The 17,276-nt window shown below is 54.2% G+C and overlaps 2 protein-coding genes across 12 annotated transcripts in view; both read right to left on the reverse strand.

Moving 5' to 3' along the window:
* Positions 1–267: 267 nt before the first annotated feature.
* On the reverse strand, positions 268–7,698 carry MYL9 (myosin light chain 9). The gene is made up of 4 exons (XM_019732744.3): positions 7,332–7,698; positions 3,981–4,190; positions 1,911–2,072; positions 268–1,029 (listed from the first exon to the last, which is right to left on the reverse strand). The coding sequence occupies exons 2-4, from the start codon at positions 4,162–4,164 to the stop codon at positions 857–859; spliced, it is 519 nt and encodes a 172-aa protein (XP_019588303.1). The 5' UTR covers positions 4,165–4,190; positions 7,332–7,698; the 3' UTR covers positions 268–856.
* Positions 7,699–13,805: 6,107 nt separating this feature from the next.
* DLGAP4 (DLG associated protein 4) overlaps positions 13,806–17,276 on the reverse strand; it is a 234,140-nt gene continuing 230,669 nt past the window's right edge. For 9 of the 11 annotated variants that reach the window (XM_074317780.2, XM_074317781.2, XM_019732775.3 and 6 more), the window contains 2 exons: positions 16,370–16,525; positions 13,806–15,603 (listed from right to left, as the gene is read on the reverse strand). In XM_074317780.2, the coding sequence (XP_074173881.2) occupies positions 15,385–15,603; positions 16,370–16,525 (375 nt within the window). In that variant the 3' untranslated portion in view covers positions 13,806–15,384. Of the gene's footprint in view, positions 15,604–16,298; positions 16,526–17,276 lie in introns of all 11 variants that reach the window. The other 2 variants (XM_074317784.2, XM_074317783.2) reach the window with 2 other exon arrangements.

The raw sequence follows: 17,276 nt of genomic DNA on the forward strand, positions 1-17,276 counted from the left end.
TTGACCCTTGCCCCTCCAGAGGCTCAGAACCCCTCATCAGGATTTGCTATGGTGATTCCTGTGGGCCCTCCCCACTCTGCCCTCTCCCTCCCAGGATGGCCATTTCCCTCAGCACCTCTGTCCACTCCCCACTGCAGGTCTGGTCTCAGCTGAACCTTGGGGTCGGGGAGGATAGGGCAGCCACTAGCGATGGGAAGAGAGGGTGGCAGGGTGTTTGGGGCCTTGGGGTGCCCTTATTTCACTGAACACAGACACACGGACCCAAAGCAGTGCTCAGCCTTCTATTAGAGACTCTGCCTCCCCTGGGACCAGTGCCACCCTGCATCTTCTGGAGCACATACCCAGTGGGGTGGGGGGTGTTCTGGGGGCAGGGCGGGCGGAGGGCAGGGTTCTGACATCCTGCCTCTGAGAAGGACCGTGGTGAGGTTCGTGTGTTTGTGGCAGTGGCTGGGAAAGGGCTTTCATGCCCTGCAAGGGGTGGATGTGAAGTGGTGTCCCAGAGCGGGACACGGGGCCCTTTCTGTGGGGCTAGCCCTGGACTGGGCACGCAGCAGCCGCGGCCTGGGCTCTCTGCTGGGGACTCCCCTTGGTGCCTCCAGGCCCCGCCCTCTGGCCCAGCTCCCTAGAGCCTTTCTTGGAGGGTCACAGTGGGCACACCTGCCTCACGTTGGCTGTGACCCCTGCCTGGCACTGTGCCCTCTTGGCCCATTTCCTCTACTGGGAGCTGGGCCCCTAACCCCTCAGAGGGAGGATCCCGTGAGAGGGTCCTGTGGGCATGGGAGCTGGTGCAGACAGTGTGTGTGGGGAGCAGGTGACTGGGACAGGGGCTTGGGCATGGGAGGGTGGGGACGGGGCGCTAGTCGTCTTTCTCCTTGGCTCCATGTTTGAGGATGCGGGTAAACTCCACATAGTTGAAGTTGCCTTTCTTATCAATGGGTGCCTCGCGGTACATCTCGTCCACTTCCTCATCTGTGAAGCGGTCGCCCATGGTGGTGAGCAGCTCCCGGAGATGGTCCTCATGGATGAAACCTGGGCCGGGGCCAAGATGCATGAGGCAGGGACTCAGGCGGGGACATCCCAACGTCCCCTACCCCTCGGCCCCCCCACTGGTCTTTGCAGAACTTGTAGCGAGGGGATGGGGCCAGGAAAAGACACAGCCTTAGTCTCTGGTCGGTTTGAACTCACCAGAGCCCCAGAAGGAAGAGTTCTGCAGGGGGACTCTCTGGAGGTGTCTCTGTGGGGAACCTGGGGCTGTCAGTGCTGGGGGGCTGCGTATGTCTTGCTTTAAGAGCAGGAGCCCGAGTTCTACTGCCTGGATTTGAATACTGATCACCCTTCTTCCTAGCTGTGTGACGATGGGCAAGTTACTTGCACTCTCTGTGCCTGTCTGAACTGGAAAATGGGGATGAAAATAATGCCAACCTGGTAGGGGACCGTGAAAGTCGTCAGGAAAATGTTCTCAGTGTACATACTAGGCCTGTGGCCCCCGAGAAACTACTGAAACGACTACTGCCAGCGTCACTTTGGCCTGGACCTGGGCAAAACTAGCTATGGGACTGGAAGACTTGAGGATGGTGGCTGGTTTCTGTACCTGTTGGCCATGAAGGCCTGAAATGGTTTGGTTTCTGGAAAGGTCTAATGCAGAGGTAGAGTGTGTTGGAGCAACAGGTGAAGTCAAGAAGGGAGCCTTGGCAGATATGGACAGTTTGGGTCTAGCATTTGGGGGAGAGAACAAGGAAACAGCGTGTCTTTTACAGTTCTGGCACCAGAAACCAGCAGGTGGGTGGGTGACTTATGTTCTGGCCGGTGCGGGCAGGGGCCCCGACGTCCCAGTGTGGCCTGGCACACACGGGGGCACCCGGCTGAGATGCTCAGCCCCAGCCCTGACCAGGCCACGGGAGGCTGCTGACCTGAGGCCTCCTCATCGAAGCAGGCGAAAGCGTTGCGGATCACGTCCTCGGGGTCCGTGCCATTCAGCTTCTCCCCAAACATGGTGAGGAACATGGTGAAGTTGATGGGCCCCGGGGCCTCGCTCATCATGCCTTCCAGGTACTCATCAGTGGGGTTCTTTCCTGCGGTGGGTGGGGCATTCGTGCCTATTGTCATCACCTGTCCCCTCCTGCCTCCCTTACCCTTCCCTCCATAGTCTGGTGTGAGAGGCTATAGATAGGAGATAGGAAGTTCTGCAAACTGTTGAGCATCTTGCTGGGCAGCCAGCTGTCTGCCTGCTCCCTCCCTCCAGTTCCCCTGGCTGCCTGGACCAGTTTCCTCCTCTGGGCTGGGTACCTGAGATCTGTTGTGCTCTCTAGAGTGTAAAAGCCACCATTCACTGACTGCTCACTGCGTCTGGGGCTCCATGTGCCTTACTGCATGTAACTTGCCCCACCTGTGAGGTCAGCATTCCTGCACCCATTTCACAGGTTTGGACCCTGAGGCGCAGAGGTGAGGCGACTTGTCAGAGGTTACATGGCGAGTAAGGAGTGGAGCTGGCGTTTGAACTCAGGCAGGCAGGCCCCAGATTCCAGGCAGAGTTTTGAAAGTGGTTAAATCAGTGAGCTTTGGTGTCACAGAGGCCGGGATTTAAATCCCAGCTCTGTGCTTTGGTTTCTCCTGCCTCTTAGGAAGGAGAATTATGAAGATGAAGAAGGCAATGGTTGTAAAACACACATAATGATTAGCACAGCCCTGTGGACTTGAGTCAACTGCTGGGTTCAAATCCCAGCCCTACCACTTAGTAGCTGTGTGACATTGGGCAAATTACTTAACCTCTCTGAGCCTTCGTTGCCTCATTTGTAAAGTGGGAATGATAATCACATCTACCCAATAGGATTGCTTTGAGATTTAAGATTTAAAACCTGCAGAGCTGCTTCTTATTTTATTTGCTGTTCTTGTTTTTAACTTGAGGATTATGTTCTTAACCAAAAAGACCATGACTGATCAGTGGACCAACTAACATGAGCTACAAACAGGAGTGCGGGTTTTTCTGGGTAGACGCCCATCAAGTCTCTGGGCTTTAGGGTCCTGGGTGCAGGGCGCTGCCTCATAAATGGGATGGAGTCTTCGTGTCCCTGTCTCCTCCGACCTGCACTCACCCTGCTGAGGCCCGAGAGGAGCTGTGACCTCAGGACACACATCCCCTCTTCCCCCACCAGGCCTCAGTCCTCCTTCCTGCTGGGTGACCTCCTGAGGGGTTGCCCACGAGGACCTCAGTCACCATTGCACAGGAAGGGAAATGGGCACTGAGCGGGGCCACCCGGCTGGGAGGGGCAGTGCCGGGGACGGCCTTGGGCCTATCTGGGCCCCAGCGCTCGGGGCTTGACCACAGGCTGCCTTCTCTGCTGTCAGAAGCTCACCCGCTTCCAGTGTCTGGCCTGGATGAAGGGGGTGCCAGGAACTGGGGCTGAGGGTGGTTGTCCGGCCAGCACATGGGGAGGGCTGTGGAGGCAGGGCCACAGGCTGGGTGGTGGTGTCTGGAGGCCTGGCCTTTGGGCCTCAGTTTCCCCATCTGAGCAATGGTGAATCGTACTAGATTCCTGAGCCCTTTCAGTTCTAAGATTCTGATTCTGGGGAAGGCACTGGAGTCAGAGAGGCTCTGAGAGCCTGGCACAGGTGACCTCTGAAGGACAGGAGGTACTCTGGCTTCCGCTCTAGGCCTCAGTTTCCCCATCTGTACAATGGAAAGCCTATGCAGTTCAAACTTTTAGTCTTTGATCCCTGTCTTTAAATGACAGAATTGGGCAGCCCAATCCACACCTCTGCCTGAGGCAGACCTGCCCTGGTTCATATCCAGTGCCAAACTGCTCTGTGTCTCAGTTTCCCTATCTGTTAAATGGGGAAAGTAATGGCACCTCCTACCCAGGGTGGGTACCACATGTCACTCCACAGGAAGTGCCCCCTAAGTGGTGAGTGGCCCCACAGCCTGCTCCAGTTGCAGCCCTTCCCAGACCCACTCAGACCCCACCCGGCCCTGCCCTGCTCACCCAGTGAGGCCAGCATGTCATGCAGATCCTCCTTGTCGATGAAGCCGTCCCGGTTCTGGTCGATCATGTTGAAGGCCTCCTTAAACTCCTGGATCTGGGACTGGTCAAACATGGCGAAGACATTGGATGTGGCCCGCTGCGGGCGCTTCTTGGTGGTCTTGGCCTTGGCTCGCTTACTGGACATCTTGGCTTTCGGTGGGTGGGGCTTCCCTGCAGGAAGTGGGTGTGGGGGGAGAGAGAGCCTGTGACACTGGGCAAGGGCATCCTGCCCACCCCAGACTGGCTGTCAGTGCCCGGGCCTGGCATTGAAGGCCTCCCACAGGCTTGGGACTCCTGCCAACCAGCTCATGCAGACCCGCAAGGCTTTAACTTCCTCTGCCTCTCTGAGTGAGTTTCCTCAGCTGGGAATGGGCACGTGAGGAAGGCCCAGCGGTAGAGATTGACTGACTTAGTGCCCAAAAAAGGCCCTGGAAGAGGGTCGGGCACGGAGGAAGCTATTTTCACTGTTTGGGTAAAACGCTTAGGATTGTGTCCCATGCCCGTCATTTCCGTGCTTATCTCCTTTAATCCTTAATAGCATTTACACACTGTCCATCTCTCTCTGCACGTGACAAGATGGGTCGACATGTGGGAGCTCCCTGTCTCCCTCCCACAGTAGGAAGGCGCTGGATCAGTGGCCCTGCATTCCTGACATTCCTCTTCCTCCCCATCCCTCTGAGCTCCCTGCTGGGGTTCTGGAAGGTTCTAGAAGGCCCTGCTCTGGCCAGTCTCCCCTCCCCCCTGCTGCCCACACTTGACCAGCCCCTAAGTGGGTGATAGACCTGATTTGGTCCCTACTCCTGGTTCTCACTCCTCAGTGCTTATTGGGGTATGAGGCTCCCCTAGGCTGAGAACCTCAACTTCTTGTCACCCTTGTTTAGACCTGGCCTCCGAGCCTCCAGCCGGTCTCTCTCATCCCATACAGATCCAGACCTGCACCTGTCACTCTGCCTTGAAGCCCTCGAAGATTCCTGCCACCACCTGGAGCAAGTCTGGGCCCGTCAGCCTAGCATTCCAGGCCCTTCTCTCTGGCTGACCCTGGCACCCCATACTGTCCCTCCTGCCATCCGTGATCTTGCCAAGCTGGACTGTTAGCTGTTCCCTAGACACCCCCAGACTTTCCTTCTTGGCCTCTCCCCCTGGGATGCCCTTCCTTCTCCAGCCCAGTCCTCGAGGAACAGTTTTCCCACCTTTGCTTTGACAATAAACACTTAAAGGTCTCTCACAGTCAGTCGGGCTGGTGTGAATCCCAGTTTATACCAAAGCCCACATTGGGGCTAATAGATGCTTGTTTAATGAATGACTGAGGGCAACCGCGGCCAGTCAATGCCCCCACTGTTCGGATGGAGAAACTGAGGCCCAGCAAGGGGCTCTTTCCCTGAACCCTTGCCGTGACTTGTGGGGACTGTGCCCCTGAACACCTTGCGCTGTGTGTTCCTTGGCTGGGGAAGTTGTGGGCCTGGCTGAGTCCTGAATCCCTTGGTCCAGGGCCTTCAGAAAGCCTTCGCTGTCCGTTTTCCCCCCAAACTGTGTGGTTGTAAGTGTTCTTGAGTTGTCTGCAGGCCTCTATCCCATGTGTAGTTAAGTCATTCTCGGGCTTTGGCCTTTGAGATCTTAAACCCTCAGCTGGGATCCTGGCCAGCCCCCCCTCTCCCAGGGCTACAGCTGCCTGTAGTCAGGAAGACACTGGCTGCTCAGATACCCTCCTGGCCCTCGGTGTTTCTCACATGACCTACAGTAGGTGGACGAAAGCCCCTCTCTATGGTCTGGGTGCGATGGTGCCGTGGGCAGGGAGTGCCAGTGTCTCCTGTGGTTTAGGCTTCGTGGGGCCCAGTCCTGCTCTGAGCCCGATGTTCTCTAGGAACTTGGACTCACGGCACCCACAGAAGGCAGCTGAGGAGAAGTCCACTGTACCCAGCAGAGGCCATGATGGTCATCCTCACTGATGTCTGCAAAACTCTAGGGCAGACATGGCAAGGAGGAAACCAGGACCAGAGGCAGGAAGGGCTGGGAGCTCACCCACTGCTCTGACACTGGCTGGGCCGCTCACGCCCCGCTGCCTCCCTATCCCTGCCCTCTCTATTGGGGTGGGGGAGGTGGTGTGTGACATGGCTGAGAGCGCTGAACTTTACAGTTCGTCCATCCCAGCAATCTTGGGAAACGGTGTGGGTGGTGGGGTGCCCCGCACCATGCAGGTAAAAGAGGCCCAAGAAGGGAAATGGAGTGTCCATGACAGGGGCAGAGTCCAGTCAGAAGCCAGGGCCCCTGGACTCGGCTTGGGTCAGTGGGTAGCAGTGTTCAGGCCTTCGTGCCCTCAAGGCGTAAACACAGAAGGAAGCATCTACCGTAAGAGGCTCGTGGTGGGCCTGCGGCAGCTGAGGGCTCTATGAGCAGGGGCAGTTGTTAGGCTTGGTTGAGGCACTGGGGTCAGAAACAGACTGGGCCCTTATCACTGCAGCCAGCGCCTCCCCCTCCTGGGGGTCCTAGACAGCAGGGGTCAGATATGGCTGGTATTTGGCCTGGCTGCAACCAGGTGACTGAAAACCCATCCTAACGGCAAAGATAAGGCCTGTGTCCCGAATTACCTTACGGTCCTTGTGGCTGACAGAGCCAGGTGCCTGGCTCGTGAACTTCCCTCGTCTGAGGCTGAGTTATCTCTTTCCTGAGAGCAGCCAGCACAGCTAGAGGGCTGGGGAGGAGCTGGCGGGAGTTTCCCCCCAGCCCAGGTTCTTGTCTGGCCCCCAGGGCTGAGCTCCCAGGGCCCTTGGCAGACCTTCCCCACCCATCAGGCACTGATGGGCAGATGGCCCAGCGTGGGGAAGCCCCGGTGCATGGCACATAGCCTTGGTGTGTGTGCAAGGTTACCCCATCCATCCCTCTCCTGCCCCAGGAAGTGTGTGGGGGGCACGGATACTCAGGAGGAGTTTTGAGCCTGACAGGGCTCAGTTTCCTGTCTGTGACACACAGGGATCTACTGGGGCAGGGAACACCTGCGACTACAACCCCCTTTTCTCCTCTTGGGCATCCCAGAGCTCTGGGCTTGGCTCTCTAACTCCACAGCAGAGGGGCAGGGCCTGGACACTCTTACATTGCCAAACGACCACTGGCTCCTAGACCCGGGAACAGTCATTCTGCTGCCCGCCCCGGCCAGAATCCCTGTGGGACCCGTGCCACCTCACAGCCCCGGCCCCACGACCGCTGTCCCTGCCCAGACACCCTCCGACATCCTCCTCCGTGAGACCTGTCCCAAGTTCCAGCCCCAGCCGTCACACAGCCTACTCTATACCACCGGGGCCAGCCGGCGGCTCCCACCTGGTACGAAGAAGACGCTCTTTCCGGGTGCGGAGCCGGGTGCGGTGCGGTGCGGTGCGGTGCGGGGTGCGGAGCGCGCTGTCGGTGGGGCAGGAGCTGGACTGGGCGGGGGCGGGGCGCAGCGCCCGGCCTTACAAGGCAGAAGAATGTGCGCGCGGCGGGGCGGGGCCTCGGCAGCTAGCCCGGCCTTATTTGGCCTCCACCCACTGGCTGGGAGGTCGGGGCGCTCCTGGTGATTCCCCCAATCCCGGCGAAGGCCTCCCCCATTGCAGGCAGGGGGAGGTGATGGGGTGAGTGGGGGCTTCGGACAGCTTGGCGAGGGGGATTTTATCTGGGCCGTCCCCTTCTCTCCAGCGACGCAGGCAGAACATCCAGTTCTCAGATCCTACCCCCAGCTTTCCACCCAAGGGCCCCCTGCCTGGCGCCGGTTCCCAGGGGAAGCCTTCCTTCCACCAGGCCAAGTATGGCTTTTTTTTCCAGTCCAGAGAGAAGAGGCACGTCAGAGAGGACACTCTGTCCTCATGCAAAGGGCCACCAGTCAGGCCCCTGCCAGTGTGGTGCGCACATAGCATTTGGATAGGACCACAGTGGGTATGGTCCACCTCAGCCAAGTCATTCTCCTCTCCACCTGTCCTCAGTTTCCTCACCTGTAAAATGGGACAGTGGTGGTGAGGGTTCAGTGCAAGAATAGCCAGAAAGAGCCACGTAGCAACGCGCCACCAGCGCGAGCGGCAGGGGGACATGGGTGCATTCTCAAAGTGGCAACTCCCCCTACCCACCTCTTGTTGGCTTTCATGAGAGGATGGAGTCTGGGAGGACAGACCCCTCCCCTCCCCTCCACTCCCCTCCACTCCCCTCCACTCCCCTCCACTCCCCTCCACTCCCCTCCACTCCCCTCCACTCCCCTCCACTCCCCTCCACTCCCCTCCACTCCCCTCCACTCCCCTCCACTCCCCTCCACTCCCCTCCACTCCCCTCCACTCCCCTCCACTCCCCTCCACTCCCCTCCACTCCCCTCCACTCCCCAATCAGGCATCAGATCCTGTCCATCGCTTTGAACCCGGAAGGAACACCTTACCCATCAACCCCCACCTGGACTCCACCCCAACTTTCTTTCCCCAGTCCCCTTTGGTCCAACACAGACGTTCCCAAGGGAACTTTCCAACACCCAATTATGTTATAAATATTAACTAACATCTACTACCTGCCAGGCACTGTGCTGTTTGATGGGGTAACAGCAATGAACTGAGGCATCGCACTCAGAAAGCAACTTGTGGAGGGAAGTACCATGAACAAGTAGCTACATGGCTTGGGGAGTAGAAATAAGTGCCTCGAAGGAGAATAAAGCAGGGTGAGGGGAGAGCATAACGAGTGTGTGTGGGGGGGTGCCTCCCGTGCACGTGGCATTTGGGCAGACCTGAAGGAAAGCCATGCCCAGTGAGCTGGCATGGCTTTGTAGCCCTGTAGGGGGCGCTTGTACAGCTCCTGGTTAAGGGGCAGTCAGAGGTCAGTGTGATTGTGGGGAGGGAGTGAGGGGAGAGGGGTGGGAGATGAGGGCGGGGAAGCTGCAGGGACCAAGCCTCTGGCTCCTTGTAGACCACCATAAGACATCCGAGTTCTGAGCAGAAGGGTGACACGATGAGGCTTAGGTTTCTACTGAATCCCTCTGGGTGTGATGTTAAAAATGGACGGAAGGGGCCAAGGGCGGAAGCGGGGAGACCAGTGAGCAGCTCCTCAGCAAGATGATATGTTTAGACTAGTGTGGGAGCAGTGGAGGGGGGCGATTCTGGTAGTATTTTGAAGTTGCATCCAATAGGATTTGCACATGGGGTGGAATGTGTGTGAGAGAGCCGCACGGATGACTCCGAAGGCTTTGGTCTGAGCAAGGGGAGAAATAGGGCTGCCACTTTCTAGGACGGGTCAGCTATGGAAGGAGCAGGTTTGTGGAGAGATCAAAAGTTCTGTTTGGGACATATTAATTTTTTAAAACTTTATTTTGAAATAATTTCAAACTTACAATGAAGTTATAAAAACTGTACAAAGAGCTCCTGTATACCTTCATCCAGATTCTCCGGTTGTTAACATTTGGCTTTATGTTCTCCCCTCCATGCGTGTATGGTAAAATAACATAAAATTTACCATTTTAACCCTCTTTAAGTGTACAGCTCAGTGGCATTAAGTACATTCACGTAATTGTACAACCATCACCGCCATCCTTCTCCAGAACCTTTCCATCTTCCCCAGCTGAAATTCTGTCCCCATTACACAGTAACTCCCTATTCTCTTCCCTGTACCCCTGGGCAGCCACCGCTCTACTTTCCCAGTATGAATTTGACTGCTCTGGCTGCCTCGTGTAAGTGGAGTCACACAGTATGTGTCCTTTTGTGTCTGGCTTATTTCATCTGGCATAGTGTCCTCAGGTTCATGCATGTTGGAGCTTGTGTCAGAATTTCCTTCCTTCTTAAGGCTGAATAATATTCCATTGTATGGAGAGACCACAGTTACTTATCCATTCACCTGCTGGTGGACTCTGGGTTGTTTCCACCTGTTGGCTACTGTGTGACTAATGCTGATGCGAACATGGGTGTACAACTATCTTTCGAATACCTGCTTTTGATTCTTTGGGGTATATACCTGGAAGTGAAATTGCCTGATCATTTGGCAATTCTGTTTTTAATTTTTTGGAGGAACTGCCATACTGTTTTCCACAGAAGCTGCACCATTTTCCGTTCCCACCAGTAGTACACAAGGGTTCCGATTTCTCTACATCCTCTCCAACACTTATTTTCTGTTTTGTTTGTTTGTTTCTTTTTTAGAAATAGCTTTCCTAATGGGTGTGGTCTCTCGTTGTGGCTTTGATCTGCTTTCTCCTAGTAACTAATGTTAAACATCTTTTCATGCGCTTAGTGACCATCTGTCTATCTTCTTTGGAGAAATGTCTGTTCAAATTCTTTGCTTACTTAAAAAATCAGGTTATGTTTTTGTTGTTGAGTTGTAAGAGTTCTTTATATATTCTGGATATTAATCCCTTACCACGTGTGTGATTTGTAAAAATTTTCTCCCATTCTGTGAGCTTCTCTGTTTACATTTTTAAAACAAATTTATGACTTACATACCATAAAATTTACCCTTTTCAAGTATACAATTTAGTGGTTTTAGAATATGCACAGTTATACAACCATCAGCATGACGTCTTTCCAGAACATTTTCATCACCCCCAGAAGAAACTCTGAACTCAGTCACTCCTCACCCCCTTTTCTTCCCATCCCCGGCAAACAGTGATCTACCTTCTGTCTCTGGATGTTTACTCTGGAAATGGAATGTAAATGGAGGCAGACAATATGTAGCCTTTTGTCTGGCTTGTGTCACTTAGCATAATGGTGTCCAGGTTCATGTGTGTAGCATGTAACAATTCTTTATTCTTTTCATTGCTGAATAGTATTCCCTTCTATTGATACACCACATTGTGTTTATTTATTCATCAGTTGGTGGACCCTTGGGTTGTTTCTACTTTGTGGCTATTATGAATGCTGCAGCTCTGAACAGTGGGGTCCGAGTTTATATGTGGATGTGTTTTCACTTTTTTTTTGATGTATTATCTAGGAGTGGAATTGCTGGGTCCTTTGGTAACTCTATTTTTGAACTTTTGAGGGACTCCCAAAGTGTTTGTCACCATGCTGCTCCATTTTACATTCTCACCAGCAATGTATGAGGGTTCCCGTTTCTCCACATCCTCACTAGCGCTTGTTTCTAGCCAGCCTATTGGGTGTGAAGTGGTGTCTCATTGTGGTTTTAATGAGCATTTCCCTAATGACTAGTTATGTTGAATATCTTTTCATGTGCTTGTTGGACATTTATATATCTTCTTTGCAGAAATGATTCTTCAGATGTTTTTCCCATTACAAAAATTTTGTTGTTGGGTTGCAAAAGTGCTTTGTATTTTCTAGCTATGACACCAGTACCAGATACGTGATTTGCAAATATTTGCTCCCATTCTGTGGATTATCGTTTCATTTTTTTGATATTTTCAAGAAGTACAAGTATTTCTAACTTTGATGAAGTTTCTTATGCTCTTGGTACCATATTCAAGACACTTGTGCCTCAGCCAAGGTCATGAAGATTTACACCTACCTTATGTTTTACTCTAAGAGTTTTATAGTTTTAGCTCTTAAATTTGGGTCTCTAATATTAGGGAACTCCGTAAGGCTTGGGGACCCACAACCCTGGGGGAGCAGGGGTCTAGAAGGGGAACCTCCCTCCTGACTGACCCACAGCCCTGTGGATGGTTCTCAGGGACCCAGGGACAGTGAAGTCTCCTGCTCCCTCTCTCTGCCTCCTCCCAGCACCCTGCAGCCTTCAGGGGGCTGCTTCCTGTCTCTCTATCCTGGTCCTTTCTGTTCCCCCAAGGGCTGGGTTTTGGAACTGCACACACCAAGGACTCATTCCCAGCTTCTCTGGGAAACTGCTGTCAACCTTTCCCTGAAGTGACAAATATCTCCTTGATAGAACAAAGTATAAGAGATGGGACACCATCTAGTCATATTCTTGTTCAAATTGTTCAATCTGAACCTGGTCATGAGGAAACATAAATCCAAATTTTACAATATTCAACGAGATGCTTGGACACTTAAAAAATGTCCGTGTCATGAAATACAAAAAAAGGTGGGGAAACTGTTTTTGATTCGGTGACTACAGAGACATGATAAAGCAATGAAAGGTCTTGGATCCTGGATGGATACAACGGAAAAGCCATAGAGGACTTTACTGGGCGTTTGGAGTGTGGCTGTGCTTTAGCTGGTGTTCACGTCTGGGCCCCGAGTACCCTCCTGAGTAAGTGAGGTGCTCGAGTCCACTGGTTTGTTAAGTTAGCGGGTGATAATGGTATTGTTATACAGGCATGTACGTACTTATTCTCAGGAGTTGTGTGGTGTATATGGGAGTGAAGGAGCATGGCATATGCAGCTTACTTGCAGATGGCTCCAAAAAAAAAAAAGTGTGTATGTACCTGAGAGGGATAATGCAAATATGACGAAATGTTGACAATTGGTGATTCTGGGTAAAGGACAGGGTGTGATGTTCATTGTACTAGTCTCTCAACTCAGGACAGGGGGTCCCTCCACTGCTATGCCAGTGGGGCTGGGAATGAGGCCCAGATTCTGCACATCAGACGCTTCCATCCCCGCTGTGCTGATACGGGGAGTACAGGTTCCCTCCAGGAGGCCCTGATCTAACCAAGGCCCCTCCCCTGCTGTAGCAGAAACACTCAGGCTCAGAAGGGGTAACAGACAACCCACTACTGGTCCATGGCCCGTCAGGAGGAGAGCTGGGCTGCTAGCTGGGTGGTGGCCCTTAAGTCCAGCCTGGCCACCTCCTGCATTCACTCACACCTCTGAGTATCTGGTTCAGTGCCCCAGGCAACCAGAAACCTCTTCACTTACCCTTCACGTCAACCCCACCCCGTCACAGGGAAGTGGTAGGACCAGGAGTTAATCAGAGCCACCCATGGTCCCTGAACACTCAGCTGTCACTAACAGGGTCCAGAGATGAGAGCAGGCGGCCCTGAGGGCAGGGGGTGCGGCCCGCAGGGTTGGGCTGAGTTCTGAGGGGCTCCACTGAACAAAGTTCCTGGGAAGGTGGTTCTGTGCATCCCCTGGGCCTGCGGTCACTGGGAGACCAGGGCCCAAGAACTTTCTAAGGGGCACGTTCTTACCACTGGGCATTGGAGTCTACTGTTCCTGCCTGGAATGCACTTTCCCCAGGCTCTCCCGTGCATGCCACTCCCACTCACCAAAGCTGGTTACCACCCACTGTCCTTCTGGGCTTGCCCAGCACGTTCCTACCCTGCCCAGTTAGGAGGTGCTGTCAGTTGCCACAGCCACACTGCGTGACGCCACCTTTTCTCTACCTCCTGTGGACTTGAAGTCATCTGTGGCACGTTCGGTGTCTGTCTGCCCCACCGGAGCGTGAGCTCTGAGCGACCTGCAGGCACTGGGCCTGGGAGAGCCGCTGCTCAGGAAGTGCACACGTGGCTGTCAGGGTGGAGGCAGCTCCTGGGGAGGGGTACTGAGTACCCCGTCAGAAGATGTGCAAAGACTCGGTGTGTGTTGTCAGCAAGGGCAGCCTGTCTTGGCTCCCACATAGCAGCTATTAAGCATTTAATTCTCAGAGGAAGCTGGTAAGGTATTGGGTTGTTGAAAAACTAATTGTGGTTTTTCCAAATTCTTTTTAACCCTTTAAACCGCAATTACTTGTGCACCAACCTAATAGATGTTGCACACATTTTCCATGTTGAGGGAACCGAGCTTAGTTTTCTCACCCAGGATCCCAGAGCTGGTCTCACAATCGGTGCTCTAGTCACCCTGTTTCCATAGCGTGGCCCTTTGAAAGGGGTCTGGCTCAGTCTCCAGGGGAGTCCACTCCCCCCGCCTCACCCCAACCTGGCCCCTCCCAGCCCAATAACACCATGAGCCCTGGTACACGTTACCTCATTTATTCTCACAACATGCCTGTGAGGTAGGGAGGGGCAGGGACTGTCCCCATTTTACAGAGGAGGAAGTTGAGGCACACAGAGGTCAAGTGACTTGCCCATGGTCACAGACGGCGGCCAAGCTGGAATGGGGCCCCAGAGCAGGCCTGCGGGTCACCCGTGGCCCCCCCCGCAGCAAGTGCCGGACACAAGGTGTCTCCAGTGCTTAGTCCGTAGAGAGCAGCCCTCGTGCACTGAGCTCGCTGCCTGCTGGGCCTCGCCCTCCCCCTGCCCTCCCCACCTGCCCCGTAGGCCTGGGCCACTGCAGCTCAGGGCTCATGACACCCTGGGAGTGGGGCTGGGGAAAGCGAAGGATGGTCGGGGTTAAAAAAAAAAAAAAAAAAGAACAGAACACTCAGAGGCTGGGCAGATGGGCCCATGGTGGGGGGCAGGTGGGAGACCAAAAAAAAAAAAAGAGGGGGGCTGCTTACACACAAGGTATATATTTTTACACACACTTGTACACACACCTAGATATAGTACATGTAAAAATATATGCTATTCACACACCCGCCTCCTGCCAGGTGCCCCGAGAGCCAGCGGTGGCGCTGGTGGGCATGGGTGAGCAGATGGGCGTTTGTTAAATATACACTCTAAGGTCTATGTGCATATGTACACATACGTACAGACAGCCGCCCGCCCCTCGGGTACTGTACACAGGCTCGGCCAGGGACAAATGGGGTCGCTCTCTCTCGAGTGTCCCCTGCACGTCACTCTGAATCATACATTTTGCTGAAGGAAGAAGGGGCTGGAGAGACGAAAAAGGCGGGAGTCTGGAGTGTGCTAACTGGCTTTTATCTCATTCCCCCCCCCAGTCTTAGACCCTCATCTTCTCAGAGCGGTGCGTCACCCGCCTGACCCTGCCTAGGGCTGGTGGGACGCAGGGGGAGGGCTGCTTCTGCTGAGAGGAACCTCCATCTGTGTGTGTGCGCGTGTGCGGGGTGTGAGCACTTGGCAGGCGAGGGGATGCGTGTCCATCTCTCTGTCCCCTGGGATCTCAACCACAAAAAAGCGCTGAGAACCAGAGAGCCGCCAGCCAGGATGGTGACCCCTGTGTGAGCTCTGAAGGGGAAAGAGAAACGTAAGAATGAAAATTCCGAGGTCAGAGCGGGGGTAGCTGGGAAAAGGAAGGACATGGCAGGTGCCCAAGGCTTGCCCTTGGACTGTCGTCGTCTTGTAAACAAGCTAGTTTAAGTTCTCATTAGATAGAACAAGTAAAAAGACCGCAGTCTGGAGGCTGGGCCGGGGAGTTGCCGAAGTCCACCTATCTAGTCCACCGCGGCCAGCAAGAGAAAAAAAAAGTTTCACTTTTGTGTTTTTGTTGACGTTTTTGTGTGTGACGTCTTCATAACCTAAAGCTGGGAGGGACCCAAAAAAGCCAAATTGTGAGCCCTTATATGCATCAATTTGAAAGTTGGCTCAGGGTCTCTAGATAGAATAACCATACTAAAGGTTGAGAAAATATTTGTTCCATTCGCATTTAGTTTGTGTGTTTTTAAATGACTTAAAATGATTTGCTTCCTGGTCTCAGAGCCGGGTCTGAGCCTCAGGGACATAAATCTCGATGCTGTCCGCGCTCTCTGTGGCTGAGTTCTGCCTCACGGAAGCCGCCCGCTTTGCTGCCAGGAGTCTCTTGCGGGCCTCCTGACGCTGCTTGTCCCCGGCGTCAGAGGCCTTGTCGCGGCTCACTGCTGGCTTGGATTTGGCTGGCTTCTTGGGGACCGGAGGGGGTGGTTTCTTCTCTTCCTTTAGTGAGACAGTGAGGAGGGAAGAAAAATAAAATAAAGGTGCCACCTTTTGTGTGGCACTACCACCCCCTATATGCTGGCAGCTGGAGTGCCCCCCCCCCCCACCCCGCCCCAGCATCAGGCACAAGCAACACACATTTGGAATCAGGAAGCCACAAGAAGTGATGATAGTGGGAATAGCACAAGGCATAGGAACCAAAAGCAAGCTTAGCATCCTGGAATGCTCTAGCAGGAGAGGATGGACAGGTCACCTGTTCCCACCCATGCTTTGAACCTTTGGGAGCCTGAGTCACACAGCCAGTGATGAGAGTTAAATTCAGGGCCTCTCACTCCCAGGTGCCATTTCACATGCTCTTCTAGAGGATCAGAACTTACAAGGCCCACCATCCAGTAACCATAGGGGTCACTGGGGGTCCCCGCATACTCCTGGCAGTGCGGCCCCAGGAGAAGGACCGTTTTTCTGCCTCCAGAGTTCTAACAGTCTTGTCTACACACGTGCTCAGGCTGTGGGCATGTCCCCCGGGAGCCCCATCTTCTGAACATGCAGGACAGGACGGCATGCTTCAGGGGGCAGCCTCAACTACACGGCGTGAGCGGCATGCTGGACGAGTGCTGAGCATGGACCCCGCGCATGGATGGATGTGAGCCCCCAGCTCAGACGACACACGGAGAAGGGAGCCAAGCAGCACTGACCGATGTGGGCAGCGTTATTGCCGACCAGGAATTTGTCCCTGGACTTCCCCTCCGCACTGCTCCATGCTCACCTTCCTCTTCTCGGGGGTCTCCACCAGCTGCCAGCTGTTGGCCTTGAGGTGGTAGAGCTCATCGAACTTCATGCTGATGTCCTCGATGGACAGCTGCAGCAGGTCCCAGAACCCTGCCAGGTCCTGGGCTGTTGGACGTGGGTTGGCATCAGGGTTCTGTGGGGCAGAGGAGGATCAGTGGGGCAAGCAGCGCAGAGGCTTTCCTGCACCCCACAACAGTGTGGGCTCTAGGCCCTGGTTGGGGGGTCCTGAGGCCTCGTCTCACTCCTCTGTTCCCAGGGTATCGGGATGAATGAAGACACTCCCTGGTCACTGCCAGCCCTCATAGTGGAGCTCTTTGGGGGAACACTCCCATCACGAGAGTAGGCCCTGCACATACGTGGGGGGACTGATGCCTTTGCCCCCAGGGCTACAGTGAGGAAGGCCCTTGGACCCCTAATGCGTGCCAGGCAGACAATGTTCTCATTTACAGGGAGGAAACAGAAGTTCCATAATCTGTCAGGTGGGGAGAAGCCAGGACCCCTCCCCGGTGGGTATGATCACAGGATCCACGTGGTTTCCCTCCTTGTATCATTCTCTTCTCTGACAACACATTCCTCCTCATGACGCCCCAAGGTCTTGGAGACAAACACTCTGACATCGTCCTCTGCCCCTGGCTAGTCAGAGGGCAGATGCCACACTCCCAGCATGTAGCGGGGAGGAAACCCACCAAGCCTAGTGGTGGTATTTTGTAATTTCTTACCTTGACAGTCTTCTTAGATATAGAACATGTCTTATATAAATAAATCAGTTTAACTTTGGCTATTTTTACATCGAACTCACTTTGCCATTTCAAAAGGTATTAGCAATCTGCAAGGACCACTCCGGGCCCCCTTCTTGTGCCAGACACTGATATGCATTGCCATCA

The sequence above is a fragment of the Rhinolophus sinicus genome, chromosome 13 (genome assembly GCF_057876585.1).
Source record: "Rhinolophus sinicus isolate RSI-liver-muscle chromosome 13, RSI-T2T, whole genome shotgun sequence".
Lineage (NCBI taxonomy): Eukaryota > Metazoa > Chordata > Mammalia > Chiroptera > Rhinolophidae > Rhinolophus > Rhinolophus sinicus.

Coding starts and splice junctions, on each gene's coding strand:
- MYL9 (XM_019732744.3), bottom strand. CDS start 4,164: ATGTCCAGTAAGCGAGCCAAGGCCAAGACCACCAAGAAGCGCCCGCAG. Junction 2,073..3,980: donor TGACATGCTGGCCTCACTGG/GTGAGCAGGGCA, acceptor CACCCACCGCAG/GAAAGAACCCCACTGATGAG. Junction 1,030..1,910: donor CTTCGATGAGGAGGCCTCAG/GTCAGCAGCCTC, acceptor GCCCCGGCCCAG/GTTTCATCCATGAGGACCAT.